This window comes from Marmota monax, unplaced genomic scaffold (assembly GCF_021218885.2).
Source record: "Marmota monax isolate L192 unplaced genomic scaffold, Marmota_monax_Labrador192_F-V1.1 WCK01_AAM20220418_F8-fsc00017, whole genome shotgun sequence".
NCBI lineage: Eukaryota > Metazoa > Chordata > Mammalia > Rodentia > Sciuridae > Marmota > Marmota monax.
Window position 1 is genome coordinate 14,777,003 of NW_026695241.1, and position 13,653 is coordinate 14,790,655.

The 13,653-nt window shown below is 33.3% G+C and overlaps 1 protein-coding gene across 4 annotated transcripts in view; it reads left to right on the forward strand.

Moving 5' to 3' along the window:
- Window positions 1-13,653, forward strand: part of Cep128 (centrosomal protein 128) — a 410,851-nt gene that overhangs the window by 42,983 nt on the left and 354,215 nt on the right. For all 4 annotated transcript variants that reach the window (XM_046440733.2, XM_046440735.2, XM_058577821.1 and 1 more), the window contains exons 6-9: window positions 4,001-4,127; window positions 5,158-5,273; window positions 8,017-8,108; window positions 10,800-10,872. In XM_046440733.2, coding sequence (XP_046296689.1) covers window positions 4,001-4,127; window positions 5,158-5,273; window positions 8,017-8,108; window positions 10,800-10,872 — 408 coding nt within the window. The remainder of the gene's footprint in view (window positions 1-4,000; window positions 4,128-5,157; window positions 5,274-8,016; window positions 8,109-10,799; window positions 10,873-13,653) is intronic.

Genomic DNA, 13,653 nt, shown 5'->3' on the forward strand with positions numbered 1-13,653 from the left:
CAACATACCATAGCATATTGCATGATTCCTGTTTTGCAGTATTTCACACAGAGAAAAAGTGGGGGACAAAGGAACCATCACTTGTTAGGTAGAGAGGTAGTCATATAAGACTCAAAAGACTTTGTACTATTAAAGCCAGTACCAGAATTGGGTTGAGAATTGATTTTAGTTTCAACAAAATAGCATTATTTATCATAGAAAATTAGTGTTAAATTGAGTTTTATTAGTATTACTGTTTTCATTTAATTTTAAGTTTGGTTTGACTTTGCACCTAGTTAAGAGTTATAACCCTAAAGACTTTAAAACATTTCTTATGTCTTTATATCTTATCCCTTTATTTCTTTGCTTTGTGTTTTAGTAGTTATCAGATTGGTTTCTTATGTCATAATTAGATTTTGTACAGTGTTTTTACTACTTCAAGTGTGGATTTTAATTCTATTATATTTTTAGTTTTATGTTTTAGGTGTGGGACCTATTTTTGCCTTGAGACTTGTAGGAGTACCGTAAAATAGTCTTTATTTCACTCCTCTAACTTTTACATTTCATTTTTTTGGGCTTTATATCAGACTGAACATCTCCAATGGCTTAGTATACATCTTTTCATAGCTTTAAAATTAGTTTGTCAATTAGTTTTCCTAATTTTTTATCTTGTTTCTGAAAAATTAATTTTCCAAGACTAGAACTAGATTTTGGTATAATGTTTCATTTCTTTTGTTCTATAATATTTTTCTGTACATTCTGTAGTGTTTTTTTTTTTAATAGCAGGGCATGTGTGTGTAAATAAATTTATTTTACTCATCAACTTTTAGTTATAGTTTAGGTTTATTAGCAAATAAGCCCACATAAAAAGGATGTTGGCAAGTTCTACTCTTGGCATTGGTAGATAAGATTGTATTGGATTAATTTTCTTGGTAAGAACAACCGGAAAGAATTAAAAAAAATAAAAAGGTAAAAAGAAAATATTGTGAATCCATCAGAGACCTGCCAAAGAAATGAGCAATTTGGCAGTCAGGATCTGATAAGAAAAGGAATTCCAGAAGAATAAATCCTGTGTTTGGGACTCTTCTCCTTTTAAGGTGATGGATAATTCTAGAAGAGGTGGCTTAGAAGCAGAGAGCCTAGGCTTTGTAGTTCTGATGGATTCATGATATTATTTTATTCTTACTCCCCACCTATTTTTGTACTCAGCAGGAAAATTGCCCCAAAATAATCTTATCAACCAATGCCGCTGTTAATCTACTCAAGAGGTCAAGAGACCTGAACTAGTGTTTAGGAGCCCTCTTGCTTTCACCTGAGATCCCAAAGGCTGATTACCTAGGGGAAATTCAAATTGGAAATAAGAGAAGTAATAAACTAAAAATAGACCAGCTTTCATGGGGACAGAAGCCCATTTTGAATGAACTCAGTTTCTGGTCTGGATTAAGGTGATTTGGCATTAGGAGTGACTCTAGTCTGACTTCTTTGCTTCAGAATCAAGCAAAATCAAATCCCTTTTAAAAGATGTCATTCTTCAAAGATTTAAATTATCTTTACAGTTTTATATGTGTTTTCTACCCATGACAAAATGTGACTGAAAACCATAGGAAATAAAAAATAGAAAAGTAATGCGACTATAAAGTAACTATGATTTTTTTTATTTGTTGTTCAAAACATTACAATGCTCTTGACATATCATATTTCAAACATTTGATTCAAGTGGGTTATGAACTCCCATTTTTACCACGTATACAGATTGCAGATTCACATTGGTTACACATCCACATTTATACATACTGCCATACTAGTGGTAACTGTGATTAATATGTTCAAGAAATTAAAAGACAAGATAGAGAATTTTGTCAAAGAATTGAAAGCTAAATGAAAATTCCTAAAACAAAAAATGAGTAAATAATCTACCAACCTTCAATGGATGGATTAAATAGCAGCTTTTATACAGCTGGAAAGAGAGTTAACAAATTGAAAGGTAGGGCAGCATAAGATATCTGAAAAGAAGAATGGAAGAACGAATGGATGAAAACTGCAGAAGACAGTAGAAGACATGAGTTTTGATAAAAGTGTTTCACTTAAAATATAATGAGATTCCCGGGAGAGGAGAGAATGTGGCAAAACAATGTATGAAGACACAGCAGCTGAGAATGTACAGCATGTGAAAGATTTCAAGCTATGGATTCTGTGATCTCTGTGGGCCCAAAATGGGATAAATACAAATGAAAGTGACATATCATAGTAAAACCACTGACAGAGTTAAGGGGAAAATCTTAAAAACAGCCCAACACGAAAGTCAGTTTACTTTGAAAAAGAAACAATAGTAAGAAAGGACAGGTTATTTTGCTTCCAGAAGTATACTGAAATAAGGCTCACTTTGAAAGATGTGAATGATAAAGATAAGCACAGAAAAAGTTAAGAGACCTCAGTTTATACTCTTGTTCTGTCACTAATTTGAGTGATATAAAGTCACTTTACATTTCTAGCCCTTATGTTATGAATTGGATTTAAAATTTTCAGCTTTAACTTTGTTTTATTTTATTCTGAACATTTTTTCATAGATACTGATGTACTACTTGTGTTTACTTATGGAAGCTCTCTGGTCTACTTATATGTTGTCTTACTTATGTGTGCATTACTTGCAAAGTAGACCTGTTTCTCCCACTTGATTCTTCTCATCTGTGTGTTTCAATGGATTGGTAGGTGGGTCCTATGGCTGAGGAACATTAAGGCAGGATGGTTTTGTATGCATCACAACTTAGAGAAGCAGAGGACAGAGGAATGTGAAACATAGCCTTTCATTTTAAATTTTTTTCCTCAGCAATGAGACGGATTAGAGAGAGATTCCTGAAATTCTAACTCCACCTCTTTTAATCTAGATTGTCTTAATCTTGATTTTCCAGAAAAGTTCAATCCAAACAGCTAAAATGAAAAGGATTTACTTCATTTGTGACTCATTCAGTTTCATCTGTCCTCTCCCTTCATCTGTCCTCTCCCTTCAACTAAGGCTACATTTTTTTCCTGCATATTTCCCTAAGTTGGCCAACTTATTCTCTTCATAAATGGTATTGTACCTTTTAACCCTGGCCAAATTTAGGAACTCTTGTCTTCTTAATCATTTGTTTTGTTATGGCATTCTGTTTAAGGAGTTATAGATGACTTGTTTTGTGGATCCATGGATCAATTTGAAGTTTTTATTATTTTTTAATCGATCCTTGGATAAGATTGTGACCTCAAATTTTCCAGCAATTCTGGGTTTGTGGATTTTTTCTCAACTTTACACTTCATTTCCATTTCTTTGGGTGTTAGTCAGATCTTCTTTTTGGATCTGTAGTTTTCTACAACTCGGATCGTTATTCTCAATGTTTAGCATGCTTTTATTTACTGTAGTTCTTTAGGTCTAAAAAGGTGTTTTCTTGTGTCCACTGCTGGCTGATTCCCTAATGATCTGAAGAGAATATTTGGTGGTCTCTAGTGTATGCTAATAGTCCTGTGTCTCCCCCATAGTGTGCTGGAATTTGCAGAATTTGAATGCATAGAACTAGTACTCTGATATAGTTGGGCAATGTACATTGTTTCAATAGCAGTATCATTATGACAACTGTTGAGTTTCTGCTTTGTTATAAATCTAGATTCTGAAAGGATGTTTAGAAGGAAGAAAGGCTTCTTCTTGTTCAGATGTGCTGGCCTTTTATGTTTTTCTTATGGGTGTACAGCAATTAGACACTTCAATCTGGTTAGTAAGCCCTGATAGTACACATCTCAGCCACATTCTGGCAATAGAAAGATGGAATAGGTGGTGACAGATACTATTTAAAACCAGTTGTCTGCATTGGTTCTGAAAATATTATGTTCACAGTTTTTATATTTCCTAGTATAACTTAGTTCAAATTTTCTCTGGTACTGATTTTCTTTGTGAAACTAGATATTTCAGAAATGGCTTTTAAAATCTGTAGTTGTTTGTATTTGGAAGATGTTTAAAAAGACTAATTCTTCATTATATTCTTTAATTTAGTTAAAAGAAAACTTGGAACAGTCAGTAGGCCAGCTACGAAGTCAACGTTTGTTGAGAAACTCAGGAGGGAGAAGTGTTTCTGTTACAAGTCTGAGTGCAAGTGACCTTGATGGTGGTACTGTGACAGGTAAACTTGTAAAATGTTCTGAAGACCTTTTTTTACATAAAAAATATTTCTGAAGTACATGTTGAAGACATTTAGTCTTTGGAGAAATATAGTACATACACAGTGTCATGCTGATTAGGTATTAGAACATGTAGTCCTCAAGAATTTTATACTGCCTATTAGGAATTTATTAAAGGATCTTTGTTATTCTATTAGTTTTGTTTTTCTCAGGTTGTAGACTACCTGGAGCTTTACCTGACAAAACTTGTATTTAATTATCTACCACCAAAGAACCAAAACAAAGACACAAATAAGATTTACTATGTGGCATGCTCTCTGGGTTAATAATATTGTCCTAGCATAATAATTTTTTAAACATCTGACTGGGAACCTATAATATGATACCTGTTGAGAGCAGGTAAATTTTAGCCTTGATGTGCAACCAGATGATAATTCCCAGGTTAAAAGTTATAAAACACTTAGTTTCCTTGTAAGTAATCTTAGTTCTGCTTTCCCATAGCACCGAGATTCATATTGTAGTGAAGGGAGGTAGTTAGATGGATTGAACATCAGTGCCTTGCATTGCTTATATTGCTGATGATCACCAGAGTAATGATTAAAATGATTAAAAATATGATTATTTTTATCTACTTGGTTTTCATTGATTTTTATGCACTATTCAGATGTTAGATTAATTTATTATTTTTAAAATGCTGTTTTATTAGAATTAAATTATACTTTTGGGATTCATAAAAGCTTTCTATTTAGAAACTATTTTTATGTAAGAAAATACTAATGTTGCTTCTTTGGGAAGTATAAACAACATGGAACTTTTGGCATGTTCTGTTATCGGGTTGGTTCTCTTGTTCATTTTGTCTGCTTTAAGAGATAGATTAGTGGAACTTTATGGGTACAGCATGGCACTTGGAAGTAGCATGGGTTAAGGTCATGTGTATATATCTGCATCTGATTTACATGTCTGATGTAAAATTTTATATTGTTTCTTCTCACTCAGTGTTTTAATACCCTTCCTTTTCTTTGATTTGCAAAGAGAGCCACCGCTTTCCACCTACCTCGCCTCTCAAGGACTATGATTCACAGGGTAATAAGCGAATTAGGCCCAGACCTGGTGTCCGGTTTGTTCGGGATACTGATGACATGGTTCAGGTACTTTGTGCCATTGTGCAATTTGTGTGTGGCATTTCCCTACATTTTTATATAAGTGACTAACATTTGAACTTTATGGCTGAATTTTAAGAATTTGCTTATCAGCAACTTTGTATTTTTTTCTTTTAAACTATATAAATCGCTTTATTTTCAGTGCACAAATCATATCACACATTTATTTTGAATTTTGTTATGGAAGATTATATTTTATAGATGATTTAAAAGTGAGTTTAGTTGGACATGTTTTGTTTCCTTTCCTCTACAGGTGACTCACTCTTTTGAAAGCCCTATTAAGTCAGTTACTTTCTGTTTTGCTAAGTTTGAACAAATATGAGCAAGTTAGTCCTTGTGTGATTGACCTATTAATTTTTGTTTTTTTTACCATTGGTGTTTTTCTTATTGTTAAATCATTAATGAGGCTATTTTCTATTAAGTAAGACATTTCGTACTTGATATATTCATTGAAATATTAGTTTTATGAATATATTTCTTTTGTTGCTTCTCTAAAGTTCTCCGCAGAGCTGTAATTATTTCTTTTGTTGTCTTGTGTATAGAAAATGGCTAGGAAAAGTTTCTGGTTTTGACATCTTTGTATTGGTGGTTTTAGGATTAGGTGCTTGATGTTTGTCTTAGGATACTCATCTGTACCTGTTGTTGGCTACAGTGTAAGATAAAGGTAAAATATAACCAGATGAATTAGAAAGCACCTTTTAGAAAATATTTCCTTGAGCATATTCTTTTTCTTTTTTTTAATTAGTACTGAGAATTGAACAAAGGGATGCTGAACCACTGAGCCACATCCCCAGCCCTTTTTATATTTTATTTAGAGACAGGGTTTTGCTGAGATGATTGGTGCCTTGCTGAGTGGCTGAAGCTGGCTTTGAATTTGCTCTCCTCCTGCCTCAGCCTTCAAGCCACTGGTTTTACAGGCATGTGCCACTGAGCTGGGTGCATATTCTTTTTTGATAGGTGCAGTTTGCTTGCATGTACTATATAATCAAATTCAGAGCACAGAACAACATCTTAACATTACTCATTTACTGTATTACTTCTCTCATTTGTGACAGTGATAAGTAAAAAGTCTTTTCATCGAGTTTATAATCTGTATGGGGAAGTTAGATGTTAATTGAACAAGTATATTAATAGACCCTTAAATATGACATGAGATACATGCTGTAATGGAAAGGACAGAGGGTATTGGGAGTGTGTAGTAGATGGATCTGCCTTAATCGACGAAGGCTTTCTGAAGCAAGGTTGGTTGAGCCAAGATCTGATAATAGATGGAATCATTCTAGGTAGTTCCATTCTAAGTGAGTTTTCTTAAGAAAGATCCTTAACTCCACTTAACTATGTATGTTCTTAATGCCTCAGTAAAGTTTGTAGTTTGTTTACACATCTGTTTCCCATGTTAGATTCAAGCCACTCATTTCCCATCTGGTAGGTGGCATTGGTTTATTGCTTAATGTCCATTTATTTAAATGAATTGATTTGTTGTTTCTGTAAGTCTGTATAGCTTAAAAATCATTTATTATAAATTATAGCATACACATACATATATATCTGTAGATAGCGTATTTACTTGTAGATAAAGGTACAACGATGAGACTGTATACCAGTAAGAAACAAGCCTCAAGCCTCTGTTATGCTCCTTTTTTTCCTCTGAGTACTATCATATGTTTTCCTTTTTTGAAGAAAACCATTTTTACTACATCTTATTAGTGTTGCTTACCTTTAAGCCATGTATAAATTGAATATTACTGTATGCTTCTTTTTTTAATATTTATTTTTTAGTTGTAGTTGGATACAATACCTTTATTTTATTTATTTTTATGTGGTGCTGAGGATCGAACCCAGGGCCTCGCATGTGCTAGGCAGCGCTCTACCACTGAGCCACAACCCCAGCCCCCTGTATGCTTCTTTTATAATTTTTTTCATTTGATATTATATTCTTGATGTTCAGCCTTACTAATTTGTGGTTAGCTTTGATTATTTCATTTTCACTGATGCAGGATACTCCACTGGAGTACTTTAGTTTATCTCTATTCTACTCTTTTTTTTGGGTACCAGGGATTGAATAACTCAGGGACACTCAACCACTGAGCCACATCTCCAGCATCTTTTATATTTTACTTAGACACAGGGTCTCACTAAGTTGCTTAGGGCCTCGCAAAGTTGTTGAGGCTGGCTTTGAACTTGCAATTCTCCTATCTCAGCCTCCTGAGCTTCTGGGATTACTAGCATGTGCCACCATGCCTGGCTGTATTCTACTCTTAATGGAGTTTTTGTCTATGTTTAGTGTTTTTATTTTGAATAATGCTCTATACTTCTTGCATATGGGCAAGAATTTATTTGCTTCAGGGTTTGGCAAACTAGGGTACATGGGCTGATAAAATGAGGCTTTATTGTAATATAGCCATGCTCATTTGTTTATGGCTAGTTTTATATTATAGTAGCAGAGTTGAATAATTGTGACAGAGACAGAGTTTGCTGACCTCTTCTCTAGGGTTTACATAAGTAGTGAATTGGTATACGATAAAGGATGTGATGGGTAATGACTTATATAGCTTTTTAAATGCTTTTCTTTGAAAAAATCTTGTATTTAGAATAGGCATCTATTCTGTATTAATAACATTTAGGGTTTGGTCATTATTGTAAAGAACAAAGTTTTAATCTTACTTTTTGTGAATCTTCATGGAAGAATTTGACAGTATCCTAAATGGGTTCCATATTTTGCCTTTGCTAGATTCATGCTTTTCATCAATCCCTCCGAGACCTCAGCAGTGAACAAGTTCGCCTTGGGGAGGATTTCAACAGGGAGCTTACCAGAAGAAGCCGGTAAAAGAATGTGGTTTTCATGGGAGGCATGAATTACTAGGAGAACAAATTAATTTCTGTAATTGACATGTTTACATAGATTTAAGAAACGGTGCTGTTTTTATCTGAGTATTTTATAATTTATTAATAGACTAGTTCAAAGCCCTTGGAATCTAGAATATATCATGACTCAGACAAGTTAATTTCATATTTCTGAAAACACTTTAACTTAATTCAGTGGAATGCTGACATTATGAAAAGATTACATTGTGAGATATTAGCAAAGAGGTTGATTTGGAAATGCATTGATACCAGAGAGACAGAAAGACACACACACACACACACACACACGCACGCATGCATGCACGCACACTCACGCACACACTAAAGCATGCACATACACATACACAGGTCAGAACTGATTGGCTGGCTGACTCTGCATTGCAGGAGAAAAAGCATCATGTGTAAACTTGTCAATGGATATGTGCCATTGTGAAATCTAATATCTCAGGTTTTAGTCAAAAATCTTTGGAAGCCAGTGGTTAACATCAGCCTAGCCTTTGCTTTTTTGTCAATTCTGTAGAGTTCCCTAGAACTGTTACTTAATGTAAAACTTTCTTACTGCCTTTTCATTTTCCTTGTGGTACTGGGGATTGAGTACAGGGTACATTGAACAACATGTCAGTCCCCAGTCTTTTTTTTGAGCTAGGGTCTCATTAAATTGGCAAGGCTAGTTTCAAACCGTGGATCCTCCTGTCTCAGCCTTGAAAGTAGTTGAGATTATAGGAGTGTGCTAACACACCTGAAATATTTTTTTCTTTGTAATAACAGTGGCAGGTGGTTTTATTTTAGAGGCCATATTTTCCTAAGAAACAAAACTTTATTAAGAGTCATAGTCTGTGTACCCCAAAGGTTAGGGAGTGACAAAGCTGAACTGAAATCTGTTTATCATGTGCACTTGCTAATTCATATCCCATGCCAGTTCTGTATTACTGCAACATAGACTCCAAAATATAACTGTAAATTTATCAAGTATAGTCTGCATTACTTCCCTGCTTTTAGATGAGGAAGCCAGAAAATTTAGTAATAAAAACTAGATTCTGCTATTGCTAGTATTATTAGCCAATATTATTGAGCAATTATTTCAGGATAGGCAGATTTAAATTTAATTCTTGCAATAACTCTAGGAGGTAGCCATTTATTATTTTCTCCATTTTATGAATGAGAAAATAAAAGCACAGAGAAATGAAATAACTGTTGGCTTAAGATGGAACATGAGGTAAAAATAAACACATTTTCAGAGATTTGTAACTTAGAAAAATTTCCCCAGCCCTGCCACTAACAAAACCAAGTCAAAAATAACAACTTAGGAAATTTGCTTTTTTTACCGTAACTTCTTTAAGATCTGAGGAAATTATCTAATGTCATATAAATAAAACAAGATTTTAACTAAGATAGAGGAAGATATATATATATATATATATATAAATAAAAAAAATAAGAAAAATTAAAACTAGCCTAGGAATTAAGTGGAAGCAACCTGAGAATAGCAGTCAGTGAGCAGGCCCACAAAGCATTCACTTCAAATTAGAGTGGGAAAGTAATTGTCCTTTGAGAACAATGTATTCTAGAAGAATGAAGTAGATTTTTTTTCATAGAAGGATGATTCAATAAGAAATGGGAGGACAATATCAATGGATGATAAATAATGCCAAAAGATAATGAGAAACTCTAGGGAAAAAAAAAACATAGTACAAGAAAGTTATGATCCAAGTGTGAAGCTGACCAAAATGTGAGCATGATAGAATATGAGCAAAAAATCATCAATTTGGAATAATTTATAAATTATGTAAAATCACACAGGTATCCAGTAGCACTAAAGAATAGTAATTAATTTATTCTGTTTGAGAGGAGTGGGAGAGGTGTATACAGACTATGACTCTTATTCTGTGTTTGAAGTGAGCTAAATACTTCAAAACAAAGAGTCAAAGTGAAAATGTTTGGAGTTGAAAGTGATGAAGGTAACAAGCATTAAGAACGGAAGAGGTTTTGCATGGTTCCTAGTAGGGAGTGAGTCTAGGTATGGAAGTGGTCTTTCCATCTGTTTTGTTTATAATCATTTGACAATGTAATTTGATTGTAAACTGCTAGAGACAGGATTTGAGATTAAGAGCTTTGTCATTCTCTTCTTCCTCTTTCCTCCCTTCCTTTTCTCTTAATTACAAATAAGAGCTATTACAGCAAATTTGTTTGTTTGTTTTTTAAAAAAAATTGCTTTTATTTTCTGTCTATGGATTTTTTTCCTTTTTTTTTTTTTTTGTGATGCTGGGAATTGAACTTAGGGCCTTGTGCATGCAAGGCAAGCACTCTTCCAACTGAGCTACATCTCCAGCCCCATATTTGTTTATTGAAAGTGATTATTCTAGTGTACAAGTAGTTCTCAAAGCCAGGTACCCAGGTGCACAATATCGGCCTTACTTAGGAATTTGCCCACATTCTTGGGCCCCAGCCAGATTTACTGGTTCAGAAATTTTAGGAGTGGAGTCCAATAGTCTGTGTTTTAACAAGCACTCTGGCGTTTTATACACTTACTAATGTTTGAGAACCACTACAGTAGAATATTATGTAATAACTATAATTGTATTGTAAATTTCCCTAATTCTGTATATTTTCTCAGATATCCAACTTAAATTTTTTTCATTTTTTGCTTAGGTCTGATGCCGAAACAAAAAGGGTTTTGGAACAATTGACTGAAAAACTTAATGAAACCCAGAAGCAAGAAGTGGTGAGGACTCTATTTATAAAAAAATTTATTTCACATGTAGATGAAAAGAGGTGGCCAGGCTGGTCGTAATCATAATAAGGCTTAGCAGAGCTTAAACTTTAGTGTGTTATATGCCATTTTATCTAAAACTATGCTTTTGTGCCTTTTATAAAATGGTCATGAATTTTAAGAATTTAAGGCTAATGTATCTTAGAGTAGTATTTTAGAGAATTAATTTTTAATTTTTTAATATTTAGTTTTATGAATATTTGAAAGAGATTTTAAATGTTATTGGACCAGTGATTTTTTTTCATAGCTTTTATTAAGTGATATTTCTGTAACAGGCTCTGGAGCATTCTCCATTAATTATTTTCAAATGAGTAAATGTATTATACTTGCTATGAAGACCTCTTTGCTGTTTTTGTTTGAAAATGCCTTAATTCCCAAGTGTTATTGCAAACAGAGATTGTTGACATTATTTATTGATTTATTTGTATCCAGTCATTATTATTGGTAGAATTAAAGTAAAAATAAAATATGTATAGTGTTCACTTTTTCCATGTCATTGATTTTTTTTTTCTTGAGAAGAGTATCAATAGAAATTGCCACTAAACTGTTAACAAATTTGTCAACTTCAGGAGCAATGTGTATCATTCATTTTCTTTTTTTTTTTTTTTTTTAATTTTTTATTGTTGGTTGTTCAAAACATTACAAATTTCTTGATATATCATATTTCACACTTTGATTCAAGTGGGTTATGAACTCCCATTTTTACCCCATATACAGATTGCAGAATTACATCAGTTACACATCTATTTGTATCATTCATTTTCCAGAATGCTTTTTGTTATCTCAAAGTAAGGAAAATTAGAATTTTTTTCTCTTTACTTTTTTTTTTTATTAAAATTGTAATTTTTCTAGTCAAAGCAGATTATTTTTCTCCTGTTAATTGTGTTTACAGTTTGTTACATATATTGGTTGAGTTCATTTTAGAGTCTGGTCTGAATGTTATGGCTTCATGTGCTAAGAGATATGCTCTATTTTCAAAGAGATAATTCAGTTACTGCTCTTGCTGTGAAATTTGCCCATTTCAAAAATATGAAACAATGCTCATCTACATAAGATCACCTTTCTTCTGTATTTTTTTTAATATTTATTTTTTTAGTTGTAGTTGGACACAATACCTTTAAGGATCGAACCCAGGGCCCTGTGCATGCTAGGCGAGCGCTCTACCGCTGAGCCACTATCCCAGCCCCCTTCTGTATTTTTGGTATTAATTTCTCTGTGAATAGTTGCAGGGAGATGAAGATATAGTGCCTATCTTCTGTTGAAATAGACATGATCTTTGTACTTAGTGTGTGAGCATGTGGCACCTGGTGTGTGATTGTGGCACACCTCTTTTTTTTTTTTCCCCCAGATATGTCAAGAGCACCTTTAGTTTAAATTGTAACCATTTAAAATATCTAAAACATCACATACTTAAAAAGGTCATCTCTGACATCAACATATTGGTGATTTTCTTAGTTCATTGTAGTGGTTCACAAAGTAAGAAAAATCTATGGCATTGTTTAATTAACATACCACCTAAATAGAAGCTAAATGTACACATTTAAGAATATAGTTATGAAGTCCTCTTTATCTTACTAAATGACAGTGTGGCTCTTTTCACAAATTCTAGTGTGGAACCTGTCACATGATGGCAAAACTGCTAAAGCTTTGTCATCTTTTTAGTTTTTAAAAATTGGAGGCACGTGTACATTGGAAAGTACAGACAACTGTATAGCTCAATGAATTATAACAAGGTGAATACTCACATGTAACCACCCCATTTAGAAATAGAATATTAGCTAGGAAGCCTCCTCATTGCTCTCTTCAATCACTAACTCTTCCTTTTATAGGTAGCCTCTATTTGAACTTTTAACCCTGTAAATTTTGGGGGGTTTTGGTAAATGGAATCTTATTGTCCATTTGTGTGTGTGTGTGTGTGTCTGACTTTTTAAAAAATATTTATTATGATGGTGCTGTTTATGGCTGCTGTTTTGGTTTCTTCAGGTTCTTACAATTTATTTTTTGGCTTGTTAGTATTTTTTTGCATGCATATATTGCAATACATTTTACAATCTATGGTAAATATTTAAATTACTTTGAATTATGGTCATAATACTGTTTTGACTAATCTTATTCAGTATTTTATTGCACTTTACATCCATTTCTGTTGGAGTGCATGGAAGGTGTGTTCAAATTCAGTAGTAGATGGTATCTAGATAGATTTAAAGTGCTTGCACTAATTTATACTCCCACTACCAGCATAAGAAAATTCATGTTACGCTTCATCCTTTCTTTTTTCTTTTTTGTATTTTATTTAGAGATAGGGTCTCACGGAATTGCTTAGTGCCTTGCTGTTGTGTATTGTGTATATTTAAGATATATATATATATATATATATATATATATATATATATATACACATACACACACACAGACACATACATACATGTATATGATATATGTAAATAGATATATGTATCTTTAAGATATATAACATTATATTATTGGATGTTTGTTGGCTTTGCACTTGGGATCCCCCTGCTTCAGCCTCCTGAGCTGCTGGGATTATAGATAGGCGTGCACCACCGCACCTGACACTCTTCAACCTTTCTACACATGCCATTACCAGTCGTTCAGTAGCCATTATGACAGGTGTTGATGTTATCATACTTATTTTGGTTTACCTTTGTATTTTCATGATTACTAATGATAATGAACATCTTGTCATGTTTTTGGTTATTGCATATTTTCTGT